General features: G+C 35.6%; 1 protein-coding gene across 3 annotated transcripts in view; it reads right to left on the bottom strand.

The window, feature by feature from the left end:
* The window catches only part of UHRF2 (ubiquitin like with PHD and ring finger domains 2), a 130,063-nt gene that overhangs the window by 100,288 nt on the left and 13,485 nt on the right, over positions 1 to 16,290 (bottom strand). For all 3 annotated transcript variants that reach the window (XM_004457378.5, XM_004457379.5, XM_058301836.2), the window contains exon 3: positions 8,680 to 8,939. In XM_004457378.5, the coding sequence (XP_004457435.1) occupies positions 8,680 to 8,939 (260 nt within the window). The remainder of the gene's footprint in view (positions 1 to 8,679; positions 8,940 to 16,290) is intronic.

Raw genomic sequence — 16,290 nt, 5'->3', positions numbered from 1 at the left:
ATTTAATAAAGACCACTAAAATTTAATAAAGCAATCAAAGAAAGGCATGTAATGACAAGAATAAGACTTTCCAAATTTATTTTTTAACTGGACTGTAACTCTGACTAAAGGTACAGGTTGAATGAGGGAGGGGGAGGGGGAGAGGAGAGGCGAGAAGACAAAAATAATCAGGTAGCAGGGTACTAACTATGGTCCAACAACAAAAGCCCTGACCCATGATTCCAATCTTTTGATTTGAAATGACTGACGACTTTTTGGCTGATTATATTGTAATCAATGGGGATTGAGCTGCTTCATACACTGATAATATTTCAAAGAAGAGGATTTTACAATCAGGAAAGAATTTGAGATCTAGTTCAACTCTATCTCAAATTCTGGAAGCTTGTCTTAGGACTGACTGCCTTAAAAGCCTAATTTTACAGGAAAAGCAGGACTAGATCTCAGAATATCTACTAATACATAGTAGATAAACTCCCCCTTACTATGGGCATTGTTTTTGTTTTTTAAAATTTTTATTTTAGAAACATAACAACCTAAAATACCCCTCCCCTTAACCACATTCAGATACATAATTCAGAGGTGTTACGTTCACAATGTTGCACAGCAATCACATCATCCACTACAACTTTTCCATCAACCCCAATGGAAATTCTGTAACAACTGAGCTTTAACTCCCGCTTTCCTAGCCCTCTCCAGTGCCTAGTAACCTGTGTTCTAGTTTGTCTACGAATTTGCTTATCCTATTGTTTCCTATGAGTGAGATCAAACAATATTTGTCCTTTTGTGCCTGGCTTATTTCCCTCAACAAGAGGTTTTAAAGGTTCATTCATGTTGTATGCATCAGAACCTCACTCCTTTTCATGGCTGCATAATATTCTGCTGCATGTATATACCACATTTTGCTTTTTCATTCATCTGTTGATGGACACTTGGGTTGCTCCATCTTTTGGCAAATGTCAATAATGCCACTATAAACACAGGAGTCTAATTTATCTGTTCAAGTTCTTGCTTTCAATCCCAGAAGTGGGAATGCCAGGTCACACAATTCTATTCTTAATTTTCTGAGGAACAGCTAAATTGTCTTGCAAAGTGACTGCAGCATTTCATATTGGCCACCAACAATGAATAAGTGTTGCTGTACCTCCAGATTCTCTCTAACACTTGAATCACTGTTTTTTTGTTTGCTTTTAATAGTGGCCATTCTAGTGGTGTGAAGTGGTATCTCAATGTGGGTTTTCTTTTTTTCCCTTTTTTAGTTGTACCTTTATTTTCTTTCTCATTATGATTTTGATTTCCATTTCCCCGATGGTTAATGATGCTGAGCGTTTTTTCATGTGCTTTTTGGTCATCTGTCTCTCATTTGGAGAAACGCCTATTTTCAAGTCTTTCAACCATTTTATGATTGGGTTATACTGTCATTATGCTGAATTACAGGATTTCTTCACAGATCTGAAAATTAAACCCTTATCAAACATGTGGTTTCCAAATATTTTCTCCCATTCTATAGGTTGTCTTTTCACCTTCTTGATAAAATCCTTTGATGCACAAAAGTTTTTAATTTTCATAGGTTTCATTTACCTAATTTTTCTTTCGCTGCTTGTGCTTTTCTTGTAAGGTCTAAGAAACCATTGCCTAATACAAATGAAAAGGTATCCTTACATTTCATTCTACGTGTTTGATAGTCCTGCTTACCTGTAGGTCTCAGATCCATTTTGAGTTAATATTTGTATATATTACGATAGGGGTTCACCCTTCATTATTTTGCACATGGAAATCCAGTTCTCCTAGCTGAAGAGATTATTCTTTCCAAATGAGCAGACCTGGCAGCCTTGGTCTATTTCTGCACTCTCAATTCGATTCCATTGGTCAATGTGTTTATCCTTGTGGCAGTACCATACTGTTTTGACCACTGAAGCGTTTTAGCAAGTTTTAAAGTTGAAAAGTACGAGTATTTTTCCAAGATGTTCTGGCTATTTGGGGCACCTTACATTTACAAATAAACTTGATGATTGGCTTTTCCATTTCTGCAAAGGCTGTTGGAATTTTGATTAGGATTGCATTCAATCTGTAAATAGCTTTGGGTAGAATTGACATCTTGACAGTATTTAGTCTTCCAGTCTATGAGCATGTAATGTTGCTTCCATTTATTTAGACTTTAATTTCTTAGCAATATTTTATAGTCCTCCATATATAAGTTCTTTACTTCAATGGTTAAATTTATTCATAGATATTTGATTCTTTTAGTTGCAATTGTAAATGGAATTTTCTTGATTTCCTCCTCAGATTGCTCATTACTAGTATCGAAACACTACTGATTTTTTGTTATCTTGTATCCCACCACTTTGCTGATTTCATCTATTAACTTTAATAGCTTTGTTGTAGATTTTTTGGACTTTCTATATATAGGATCATGTCATCTGCAAATGGTGGACATTATACTTCTTTCTTTCCAATTTGGATGCCTTTTATTTCTCTTTCTTGCCCAAATGCTCTGGCTAAAACTTTCAGTACAATGTTGAATAACAGTGGTGACAGTGGCATTTTATTTTAGATATTAGAGGGAAAGCGTTCAGCCTTTCACCACTGAGTATGATGAAGTTAGCAGTGGGGTTTTCATATATGCCCTTTATCATGTTGAGGAAGTTTACTTTTATTTCTGTTTTTCTAAGTGTTTTATCATAAAGACTGCATAATGGAGAAGTGGACTCAACTAAAATAACCGACAGATCATTTCCTTTGAATAAAATATAATTCCTTTAGGAAAAAGACTGAGTTCTAGCAGTTTTGACTATATGGATGCAAAATGGAAAAAGCCAGCAAGCCACAGACAGCCTAGACAAGTGCTACAATAGCACTTGAATTCTTCAGGTATTGCTTTCCATTTCTGGCCTCCACTAAAATAGGTTTAGTATTTTTAATTAAATTGTTACTTCTCAACCGCTTTTCCCAATATTATGCTTTAGTAGTAGGGGTCTGATAGAAAAAGATAAGGCTGGGCCAAAGGGAATCCATTAGTACATGGTTCACAAACCTAAGTGTGCATCAGAATCACCCAGAGGACTTAACAGTACAGATGGAATTGGGAGAGGTGGTCTCAGTCGCTGGCATACCTAGGGTTTATCTCAATAGAAGTTTTATGTGTATTTTGTTTGAATCTCAGGCAAAGTCTAAAGCAAGTCTAGGTCATACCTGTTTCATAAAAAATGGTTGACTCTTAAAGGCAAGACAAGTACAGGCTACTACCAATTATTAATGCATATACTGTATGTAGGTTGAATGGCAATTTACATACTGGTCATCTCTTGAGACTTCAGGCAAGTTATAATTAACCCCTGGTTTTCTCATTGGGGAGTTAATTTAACTAACATAATAGTTATACAAAAGATTTTTTATGTACGAACTTTCTGCAAACCTACAGCTTATAATAAAAAAAAAGATGTTACCTAAAATGCCATAAGCGATGCCATAGACTTATTTATCTACAAAAAACACTAAATGATTGTCCTGCTCCAAGACTACCCCGTCTCCTTAGTCAATATCATGGATTTTCACCATCCATAGTGTCAGGGTCTCTACTGTCAGAAGACTAAAGCTACAGCTTTGTGAATTGAGACAGATGTTTAAGACCCTTAAAAAGTATTAACCTTAACTTTTAATATCTTAACTATAGCTTAGAAATTCAGTGTATATAAACACCCAGAGGGAACCACTGATGGGAATAAACAACTTTTAAGAAGCTATAAATTATATAAATTTGAAGTTCTCTCGCCTTTCTTTTACATACTCCTTCCTGAACTAAGAACTGCCTATATTTCCTTGAAGTTGCTCACTTCTCATTCCCTTCCCCATTTGTTTTCTGTTCAAACAAATCACTACTAAAAATTGAATTTTCATTCAAGACATATAGTCTCACCCCAGTAATCAGGATTTTGGAGGGGGGGGGGGGGAAAGGTAGCTCTCCTCACAGTTAGGTCCACTGAAGCGCTTTTAAAAACCTTAAGGATGATTCAAGTGTCCCTTAGAATGTAAATCTCTTAATTTAATATTTCTATTGTCAACTCTTTTCCCTCTATGTATTAACTACACTGGTTGAATTCTAAAAATACAAGGTCCTTGCTGAGGTAAGGGTGATAATAGATGAGTGGTACAGAACAATAAAAAAATAAAAATAAAAAACCCCACAAATATCTACTTTATACCAGGCACTCTGATGTCAACCCCACATATCTGCTTTATATGATCTGCAGTAACCCATAAAATGTGAATTATAAAGTTAATACAAGAAAAAAGGGGGAGACTAATCTATGGCTTCACTGCAAAATCTTCACAAGAAGCCTTCAAAAATTCAGCCTATGCTCATCAAGGCATCTATAGAAAACAATAAAACCCTCAGGTTTTAAAACACCAAGTAAATCTTATAACTTAACTCCGCTTTTCATAAACTTAAAATGTTTGCCACCTGTAACTGAGGAAAAAAATTGATTAGAAAAATAATTTCATTTATATTTAGAACAATGTCCAATAATGTATCTTTTTTTTTTTTTAATCCTTCTGCCTAATAAAAAACAACATAAATTTACAATACCTATCAGTCCTCACAGACTGAAAATTGTGGGTTGGTAGTGGTGGTTTTTTTGTTTTGTTTTATATTTTAACTCTGCTCTGAATGAAGTAGGGATTGAAGTTGCAAGAGACTAATCTACTTGGTATGACTCAGTAAGCCATTTTGTTTGTTTTTTTAAAGATTTATTTTTTACTTATTTCTCCCCCGCCCTTCTCCGCCCGCCCGGCGTCTGCTCTCTGTGTCCATTCACTGTGTTCTTCTGTGTCCGCTTATATTCTTGTCAGCGGCACTAGGAAACTGTCTTTTTTGTTGCATCATCTTGCTGTGTCAGCTCTCTGTGTGCTGTGCCACTCCTGGGCAGGCTGCACTTTTTTCGCATGGGGCAAGCTCTCCTCATGGGGCGCACTCCTTGTATGTGGGACTCCCCTATGCTGGGAACACCCCTGTATGGCATGGCACTCCATGCATGCATCAGCACTGCACTTGGGCCAGCTCACCACACAGGTCAGGAGGCCCAGGGTTTGAACTCTGGACCTCCCATGTGGTAGGTGGATGCTCTATGCATTGAGCCAAATCTGCTTCCCCATTTTGTTTTAATGGGTTCATTTCAAAGATCCATCTGGTCTGGTAATATATTAGATCATTAGTTTACTATAAAAATAGCTTTATTTTAAACTGGCAAAGACTGCATATCCCAAAAGAATTCCAGGGACAGGTTCCTTGATCCCAGGTGCAATATACTATCTCGGTGCCTTTGCTAAACAGCTGCCTGTTCTGTTACACTCAGAGGTTATGAACTTCTGATTATGCACAGGTTTGCTAAATAAGCAAATTACTTTCAACTTACTCTAGGAGGAGGAAAAGAAAAAGTTAGTTCATTAAGGGGAAGATGGTAATACTTAATCTATACCATAAATGGAATGGTATGGTAGACTATAAAGCACCCTAAAGCCCATTTAAAGTACAAAAAAAGTCTGAAAAATTCTGTCTTGGAAGTAAAAATTATATTGCAATTAGAAGCCATCTAATATAGTCATTAACTCTGAAAATTCTCTTTGCAGTGTAACATCTCCACTAAGTCTCCTTTTATATGGTTGAAGATGGCCAATGCTTGTTTATTGGCTACCTTAAGGCAGGCAATTCTCTATCTTTAGATACTTGACTGGTAAGAAGTTTAGGTAATCCTAAAACTTACCTTCTATGTTGTACATAATTTTTTAGATAAAGCTTTTAAAAATATGAGTTACTACAACCCAAGTCTTTCACTAAATATCTAGCTAGTTCTTTTCAGTTATTCTTCACAATGGCTTTACATTTTTATATACCAGGTTGCACTCTAAATCTGCACCAGGTCCTGTTGATATTGTCCTTAAAGTAAGGCGGACATCATACTTGCAATAAAAAGCTATTTGAGAGCCAGATCCTATTGATTCACTTGGAACTTACTACTCAGTAAAAATTTATTACTATTGCTAAGCCACATATTTATTCCACTAGCTCTCTTCAATGCATCCACCATTCAAGGAGTTAAGAAATGGTTTGATGACTTATTGAAATCAACATGTACTTTGCTATATTTTTAAATTTACTATTCTACTAATCGTGAAGAATGAAACTTTCATCTAACAGTATTTGTTACCAAATTTCATATTAGGTCATAACAATCCAATCTAGGACCTTTCTAGACTCTTTCTAGGTGTTTACATCAACCTTTTGTTATTTGAACCTCCTATCCAGGAGCTCATCTTTTTTTAAAATTTTTTGTTTTCTGTTGCAGTACCAGGATGGGGACACGGGACCTCATGTCGGAAGTCGGCACTCAACCCCTGAGCTACACTGTCTCCCCCAAATCGGTTTTTTCATTTGTTTGGTTTCTAGGAGGTATTGGGAATCAAACCCGGGACCTCGTACATGGGAAGCAGACACTCAACCACTTGAACTATATCCACTCCCGTTTTTTATTTTTCATATTATATTTCACATAGTCTTTTTCTCTTGAGGATTTGAATGACAATTACCTACCATTAAGCTTCTCAGGCAAAGTTCAGCTATCACATCTTAAATTTGCCAGCAATGAACCATATATTTCCTTTATCTAAAATAATTAGGGCAGATAATTTTAGTCTTGTCAAACATGTTGATTTAGATTCCCTTTTACTAACATTCCATATAATGAAGACATTTCTCCATCATTAAAAAATAATGAACTACAAATATACAGTATAGACCATAGTTAGTGGTAACGTCTGATAATATTACCTCTTAATTTGTAACAAATGTTCCACAACAACACAGTGTGCTGGTGCAGGGTACTGTATGGGGAACTCCACACATGTGCATGATTGTTTTGTAAGTTCACAACTTTAATAAAAATACATTTTTTTAAAAATTGGAGACATTTAAGACTCTTTAATGACATGGGAAAATACTTTTGCTATGTTAAGTCAAATAAAATATAGGATATAAATGTAGTCACTGATAGTGCACATGTGTGATATATATGTTGATTTAAATGGAATACACCAAAATGCACAGAAAATATTTTTTTAAAAAAAGAACTAAATGCTAAGGTACTTCGTTTTGTGCTCCTTACACTAAACTCATGCATCGGGCCTATTCACGTGGACAGTCTTACTCCAAATCCAATTTTAATAGCCCCTAAAACTAAAAATGAGTAAGCCTTAGTTTACTTAGTGATTAAAGTTTCTTACCCTATTTTTCACCAAACAATAACTCCTTTTTTTGGTCAGAATCAGGTTCCAGGTAGTTTTCCTAGTTGTGTCTTCCATTCTCAGAAAGATACAACTCAATAAGGCAAATCAAGAACTTAGCCACCCTGCTTATTGAAGGCAGATATACAGATAACTGAAGTTCTCCACCACTATAGTAATCTTGCCTCTTTTCCACAGCATTCATAAATCCAGACTGCTTACACCAATATATCAACTTCAACCCCTTTCTACTATAGCCTCAATTCAACAAATATTGCCAGTCCTGGTGAATCCCAAACCATAATACTCATCCTAGTTGTTGGTTCTATTACCATCAACTATGATAAGCAAGGTATGATGGTTCATTTGCAATAAGTAGTGTTGGCAGGTTAGCCACAGCCATGAGAAGTACCAGAAAACAAAGCCAGCTGCTTTTGCCCCCTTTCATTCAGTGTGTTTCCAGGTATAAAGGAAATCCAAGTTGGGACACTGAGTTCTTTCATACTGTTTTGGAGGGGAAGAGGGAGATCACATCTAAGATCTTGGACTCTCATACTTGTTAGGAATTTGGTATTATAAAATATGTCAAGTGATGGCTTAAAAGTCATTAGTGTGTTGATCAAATACAAAATCTGTCCCAATCGTAACTTTCACACTAGGATTTTGAAAATGCATACAGAAAATGTTACTAGGCCTTCAAGGGCAAGTTCTTAATACTACTTCCATCTTAACATTTTTTTTTTTTTTTTAGGTAGTACCAGGGATTGAGCCCAGAACCTCATACCTGCAAAGCAGGTGCTCAACCACAGAGCTAGAACCTGCTCCATTCCATCTTAACATTTCAAAACCTATTTCACTGGGGGAGATGAAAATGGGGTATGACTATTAATGGGTATGGGTTTTATTTTGGGGAGGGATAAAAATGTTCTCAAATTACTTTGTGGTGTTGTCTGCATAATTCTGAATACACTAAACACTGAACTGTACACTTTAAATGGGTAAATTGTATATGTGAATTATATTTCTATAAAGCTGTAAAAAATATTTTAAACTCATTCTAATGGCTACCATGCTACATGCTATTATAACCTTTCAAAAAACTGTTAAAATACATGTCAAAAATCTAATATAACAGAGGAAGAGACAAATGCAAGTTTTTATATCCTAAATTATGGTAGGTGTTAGGATCCTGATAACAATCCACTTAGGAGCCAGAGATGACAGTTAAAAAGCCCTTATTCATTAAATTCAACCACCAAACAAATAGAAACAAAACAAAAAAGATTGAATATGATACCCTAAATGATTTCTTCAGAAAGAATATTATCTGAAAACGATCTTCAAATGGAAGGCTTTTGCTTCTATAAACAAAAACATGAAGTCCTCAACAGCATGAGCACTTACTCATCATACTCGATATGATAAATAACGTCTTCATCAGCAGCAACAGAGTCTGAATTAGACGTAGAGGGTACATTGTCCAATTTATTTGTGTTCTCTTTGGAATTATGATTTATATTTCCATTAGTCCTTTTATAAGAACTGCCATTCTTCAGTGGAGTTTTGCCACGTGAATGTCCATCAGAAGCTCTAGTAACACTATGTATATGTGCTTCAAACCAAGCACCAAGGCCGACATCTCTGGCATCCACCAATTCATTTACCTAAAAAAAGTTTAAAATTTGTTAATGAAGCTTAATTTCATCTACTGCTTCAAAAACCTTAATATAATTCAAGTTACTTGAGGGTTATCATAATAAACAATATTTGCAGCCACTCAGATTAAATTGATTAAGATTTGTTTTTGGCTTTTACGGTCTTAAATCTGTTATTTACTAATATGAAAATTAACTTTCTCCCCAATTTCCTTCAATGAAATAAGTGCTCTTTATTCCTTACCCATGTCTACACTAGGCTTTCAGAATATAATTCTCTTGGAGCCAGCAAGTCATCATTCTGGTAAATCATCTAATAAAATTGTTGCTAATGAAAAGCCAGGACTTTAAACCATGACTACACTACTAATTTGTTCCATTAATTTTTTTCATAATCCAAAAGATAACATATATGGTAGTCAGCCCTAACAGAAAACAGTAAAGTTAAGAAAAAGCAAGAGAGAAAGAGAAACAAAGAAAGAAAAAGAAAAAACTCGAAAATGTGAGAATTATGCTTAAGAATAAAGGGAAGGATCTAATAAACCTATCAGACAGGTGGCAGACAGGTTCACAAAGTGCCACCACGAGTTAGTAACTCACTAGAAAATGCATTTACTACCTCAAAGAGCAAAGGTAAAAATATAAAAAAGTGTAGTAGCTAAATCTATTTTAACTTGGTGAAACTACAGCAAACTGAAAGCAAAGAACAGGGCTGGAAAGATACAAAACAGACGTAGTCAAGTCTCAGAGACAATTCAGAGCTAAAGCGTGCAATGTGACAAAATGAAAACGAGGTTTTGGTAAACAGGTTTACTAGAGAATTGAGAATTAAGAAAAGTAAGTAGATTAAAAAATCTAAAAAATTTGAGCATGGTGGACAAAAAGTTAAAGGACCTTTAAGAGCAATAACGGAAAGAGAATACCTTCAATCTTTTTTCAAGCCTTTAAAAAGAAAAATGAAATCATTAAACACAACATCATCTAATCAAATTAGTTCTTCCTTAACGATAAAAAAAGACTACTTACAGTGTTCTAATAATAAACTTACGGTGTAGTTTCAGGGGGGGGGGGGGGAGGAGGGTATATGCTAAAACTTAAATACCCATATGCCAGATAGTACATGCAAGGTTTCTACTGAGGTTTGTCTAACTCTAACACAATCCTAATGTTTCCTTTTTTACAAGATAAGGAAACAAAGGCTCTGAGAATTAAACTTGCTTCATAAGATAATAAAATGTAAAGCCGTTATTTGAGACATTTTGACCTTGAAGCTTATGCTTTGTAATCTTGACAGAAGATGACAAGAGGTAAATAGATATTCCATTATTAAGTAATGAACTTAGAATGAAAGAATTAAAAACATAAAAAGGCTTCAAACTACCAAGATGACACAGAATGTAGAGAAAGAACAGAACAAAAAATTATGAACTATTACTACCAGAATGAGGTACAACATTTGACCGATTATGAACAGTATATGTGATGAAGATGGTAGCACTGAAATAGCTTGAAAGAGAAGGTTCAATAACATAAAGAAGAGTTTAAAAAAAAGGATCTACAAGGCAGCTAGGATAGGTACAACAAAGAATCAGAAATGGAACACAGTATACACTGCATAAATTAACTTATGCATTGAATGGACAAAAGCTCATTTCTTCTGTAATAGTCACTGACAAACTTGAAGACCATTAATCTCTTGTAGGTAACACATGTCTAAAATAATCAACTGTTAAGGTCTATGATACTTAGGAGAAATGAACTGAAGCTTTACTATGTCGCAGCCAACCAAAACGTAAGAGGTTTCATATAGCACTACACAAATATTGTTCTAGGAGAGAATATGCAATTATTGCTAATATTAAAATGGTAACCACAAAGACACAGGTTGGCAATATAAACCTTATTAAGGAACAGTAAGAGGTATAACTGAAATACTAAATTTGCATATCAAACATATAGCAATACTATTCACCTTGACACCTAAATAAGTCAACCTAAAAATACTGCAAATGCTTGAAAATCACATATAACAGAGAACTTAGAGCTCAAAAAGTTAGATACTCTTTGAGTAAAATAACTGAAAAAATTCGTAACTGGAAACAAGAACTACATATTTTATTCTCCAATTATACAGTTATCACTTATAATAAAGCATGTAATCTAGGTTTAAGAAAGAGCGCTGAAATTAAGAAGTACAGACGTTTCATAGACAAACTAAAGTCAAATCTGAATGGGCTGAATTACATTCAAGAGGCTAGGCTTTTTTGTAAAGTCTGAAATTTGAAGGCAGATCAGAAGAGAATGATTAACATGGAAACAGAGGATACTGCCAAAATACTGTTTCTAAGTAATCTAGTTGATATTAAGAAATGGAAAGTAATGACCAAAAGAAAGTGGCAAAAAAACAGGATGATGAAAATGAGAACAGAAATGGAGGTGGGGGATAGAGCTGAAGAGTCATGGGAGAAAAAAAATCATCAAAACACAAAAACAAACAAAAATTAACATGACTCTAAACTTAAGAGCTGGATTTATTCATACTGTCGCATTTAGAGAAAATTTTCCCATGATTCTTTGATATTTAAAAGCTGATACATAGGAGGCATGGAGGAATCATTAAAAAATAAAGTAATAGTATCAATAATATTTGAGGGTTTATTATATGCTTGGGTGTAGTTTTTTTGTTATTGTTTTTTTAGGTACCAGGGACCAGAGTTTGAACCCAGGACCTCATATGTGGGAAGCCAGCACTCAACCAATGAGCCTCATTGGCTCCCTGAGCTGGTTTTATCATTTGTTTGGCTTGTTGATTTTTTTTTCTGGAGCCATTGGGAACTGAAACTGGGACCTCCCATGTGGGGAGCAAGCACTCAACCGCTTGAGCCACATCCGCTCCCAACTTTTAAGCACATCACCTGTTCTTGTGGACAACACAGCAGGCTTTGCAGATAAACCTAGGTTCACATTGTTCATCTATCACCAACTGGGTATAACCTTGAAAAAGTTACCTAACCTGTCCTAGACTAAGCTTCTTGATAAAATTACATACCTTGCAGCGCGTTAGAGATTAGGTGAGAAAACCCATACGGCATGACAACCTATCAAACATACAGGAGGCACATGAAACAACTCTCTCCTAGCTCCGTATATATGAATATGATCTATGTTAAAACTCAGAACATATAGTCTTATTAATACTCTTCTTAGCAAACCTATTAGCAGTTTACTAAGCGTTATATACATTACCCCTTTAATAACAACAACAATAATATACAATCATTCTGATATTTCAATGGGGTTTAAAAAAATGACATACACTTGCCTTCAAGAGACAGCTAAAAAAGTATGGGATGGATAAACAAAATTAGGGGCATGCATATGATGGAATATTATTCAGCTGTAAGAAGAAATAAGTCCTGATGCACGTGACAACATGGATGAACCTTGAGGACATTATGTTGAGTGAAATAAGTCAGACACAAAAGGACAAATATTGTATTATCTCACTAATAGGAAGTAAATATAATAAGTAAACTCATAAAGTTAATAGATAAGACTATAAGTTACCAAAAGATAAATGATGGTAGAGAATGGGGAGCGGATGCTTAATATGTGCAGAATTTTTAATAAGGTTGATGGTATAAGTGTTTCGAAATGGACTGAGGTGATGATAGCAAATTATCCTGACTGTATCTGAAAGCGCTGAAATGTTGGTATGATTGTGGTTGAAAGGGGGTATTTAAGGTCATGTATGTCACTAGAAGGAAAGCTAGAGGATGAAATATGGGACTGAATAATAACAGTGAACCCTGTTGTGGATGATGAATGTGGTTAATAGTACACATTTAAGAATGTTCTTCCAGAATAAATGTACATCACTATCACAAAGTGTTACTATAGGATGGTATATGGGAAAAAAATACATCTAATGCAAACTATGGACTATAGTCAACAGTACTATATTAACGTTCTTCCATGAATTGTAGCAAAAGTACCAGACAGATGCTAAGTGTCAATAATAAGGGTCTATATAAGGGGTATGGGGTTTTTATTTTTGGAGCCATGAAAATGTTTTAAAATTGACTGTGGTGACAAAAGTCCAAGTCTGTGGTTATACTGAGTCTCTAACTGTACACTGCCTAGACTGATCAGTGCATGAATATAAAACAGTTTAAAAATGATCACTTAGGGAAGCAGACTTGGCCCAATGGATAGGGCGTCCGCCCACCACATGGGAAGTCTGCAGTTCAAACCCCGGGCCTCCCTGACCCATGTGGAGCTGGCCCATGCGCAGTGCTGATGCACGCAAGGAGTGCCCTGCCATGCAGGAGTGTCCCCCGCGTAGGGGAGCCCCACCGGCAAGGAGCACGCCCTGTAAGGAGAGCCGCCCAGCGCAAAAGAAAGTGCAGCCTGCCCGACAATGGCACTGCACACACAGAGAGCTGACACAACAAAAAGAAACACAGATTCCTGGTGCCGCTGATAAGGATAGAAGCGGTCACAAAAAAAACACACAGCGAATGGACACAGAGCAGAAAACTGGGGAGGGGGCGGAGAGAGAAATAAATTTTAAAAAATTATCATTTAACAATCACTAAAGACTCACTGAATGTTTTAAAATTTTGTTAAAAATTGCCAGTCATGATGAATACAATTATTTCAGCTACATCATTTAAAAAATAAAAATTATGCTAAAGATAAAAACACACTGAAACACACTGATACCACAATGTAATAGCAGTAACTCACGATTATTTAATAGGAAAAATTAAATTAAAATTTTGGGTTAAAAAAAAGAACAAAAAAAATTTGTTAGAGGGGAAAAAAGTATGAGCGTTAATCTCAGTACACAGGTTTCTCAAATTCTGAACGTGGTTCTTTCTAAATGCCATGTTTCCTCAGAGAGTTACCAATCAAGACTCAATATATGCAATATGGTCCCATTTACAGAAAGTTCAGAAACAGGAAAAACAGGGACACAAATATTGGTGATAAAGTTAATAAAAAGCAAGTGAATGATTACCACAGAAGTCTGGGTAATAGTTACAGTTAGTGCGGAGAAAGAGAGTTATAGTTATAATCAGGAGGGGTGTATGAGAAGTTCCTGAGGCGCTGCAATTCTATTTATTAATCTGGGTGATGTTTGCAGACAATGACTTCATAATATTTCATTACCTTCTTTCTTAAGTTATTATATTTCATAATCAAAAAGGTTAAATATCAAGATGCAGAGTTGTACTGTAGACAAAAGACATAATCCATGATTTATACTTAGTAAATTACCAGTAATTTTCCTTTCCTGTGTTTCCTACAATGAGCATAAGAAAACATAAAGAGTTTAACAATGCCACACACTTAGCTAAACCTAAAATCTACGTATCAGTATTCTAAACAGTCATTATTTAGTCCAGGGTGAGAGCCATTCCAAAAATAGAATCACATTTGAGTAATATCCATACACACATACAAAAACACAAAATTAAAATCAATTTAACCATCAGAAGTCTACCCTGTTACAGAAAAGAAATGAGCTCCTAATCCAGAGTCAGTGTGATTTAATTAGTTAAATGTACAATGGGAAAGGGAAGAACCCAGCCTCTGCACTATCTTCCACAGGCTTTCCAAATGTGACAGTGATCTTCAGTTTCTTTTAACATGTGGAGAGATTATCTGAAACTGATCAAATATCGTTCAAAATCATCGAAGAGGTTAAGACACAAATGACACTGAATAACTTCAGATTAAAATTTCATTTTAATAAAAGTTTGAATTTTTACTGGTGCTGATTTTAACTAAAGTTAAGAATTCAAAGTTTGTACCTGTTTATCAAGAGGGCCAAAGAAAATTTTAGTCAAAAGGAAGGAAAAATCCAAAAATCTGTTTGCTCATCCATAGTGGTTTTAATTATATAAATTTCTACATCTACACAAAACAAGTGACAAAGGCAAGAATTCAAGATAAAGGCAAAAAAATCAGACAAAAAACTGCCTATTTATAAGTGATCTACAAACAATTTAATGAAATTCTGATAAACTACTGATACTTGCTCTGATCATGGAAAATAGAAAAGCTCAAAGCAAATTCAAAAGTAGCACCTTCTAAGTCATATTCAGGTTAGCAAAAGAGAAATTAACATCTAATGAAAGTTCTATGAAGTCATGGAAAAATATTTGTTTACCCCTCTATCCCTAATCCTAGCACAGGATATATACAGTATATATGAAAATATTCATTGAAGGAATTATCCAGAAAATAAACAAGCACTAGTCAAAAGCTTCAAATACCTATGACAATCACTGAGCTTCATCAAAAAGGGTAAAGAAATTTGAGTTAGTTTCTTCAACTAACTCATAAGGAAGGTTAAATGCAGCTTTGACTTAACGTATTACTGCACAAATAATGAGTACCTGTGGAAAGTTTAAATGCCAGGCTCAGAATGTTTATAAATGGAGCTACAGAGCCTTAACACAAAACTTACTTGTGGGAAGTGCCCTATCCATTGGCCCAATGGATAGGGCATCCGCCTACCATATGAGAGGTCCAAGGTTCAAACCCAGGGCCTCCTGACCTGTGCGATGGATGAGCTGGCCCACGCACAATGCTGATGTGCGCAAGGAGTGCCATGACACGCAGGGGTGTTCCCCACATAGGTGAGCCCCACACACAAGGAGTGCGCCGCATAAGGAGAGCTGCCCAGCGCAAAAATAGTGCAGCCTGTCCAGGAGTGGCGTCGCACACACGGAGAGCTGATGCACCAAGATTCTGGTTGCAGCTGACAAGAATACTGGCGGACACAGAAAAACACACAGCGAATGGACAGAGAGCAGACAACTGGGGTGGGGGGGGATGTCAGGGAAGGGGAGAGAAATTAAAAAAAGAAAACTTACTTGCTAAGTTTTTATAACTTATTTAAATGGTTGAATTGGAATTTGGAACCAAGTCTAATGACAAAACCAAAGTCCTTAACATAATATAAAAAAGATGTTAAGAAAAAAAAGTTTTAAGTTAGATACTAGAAGTAGCTGATAGCCAAAGCACTAACACTGAAAATGAAAAGCAAAGTTGTACTGAAAAAGTTTTTTTCATGAAACTCTTCTGAATTAAATTGGGGAGAGCAGTTGTGGGTGGAGTATTGAGAAGCTTGCTAAACAGAAAAGAAAAAAATAAAACAACTTAAAATAATTTGGAGAGCTTAAACCTTGGTTCACCTCAGGTCAGTAGATACACAAGCTAGTCCTATTATGAAAACAAATTTATCCCTTCACTGCCCAAAACAAATCAATTCAAAAGTCGTAGCTTCTTTGGGAAGTGAATTTGGCTCAATGGATAGAACGTCCACCTACCACATGGGAGGTCCAAG

The sequence above is a fragment of the Dasypus novemcinctus genome, chromosome 8, assembly GCF_030445035.2.
Source record: "Dasypus novemcinctus isolate mDasNov1 chromosome 8, mDasNov1.1.hap2, whole genome shotgun sequence".
In the NCBI taxonomy this organism is placed as follows: domain Eukaryota; kingdom Metazoa; phylum Chordata; class Mammalia; order Cingulata; family Dasypodidae; genus Dasypus; species Dasypus novemcinctus.
This window is presented reverse-complemented; position numbering and strand designations above follow the sequence as displayed.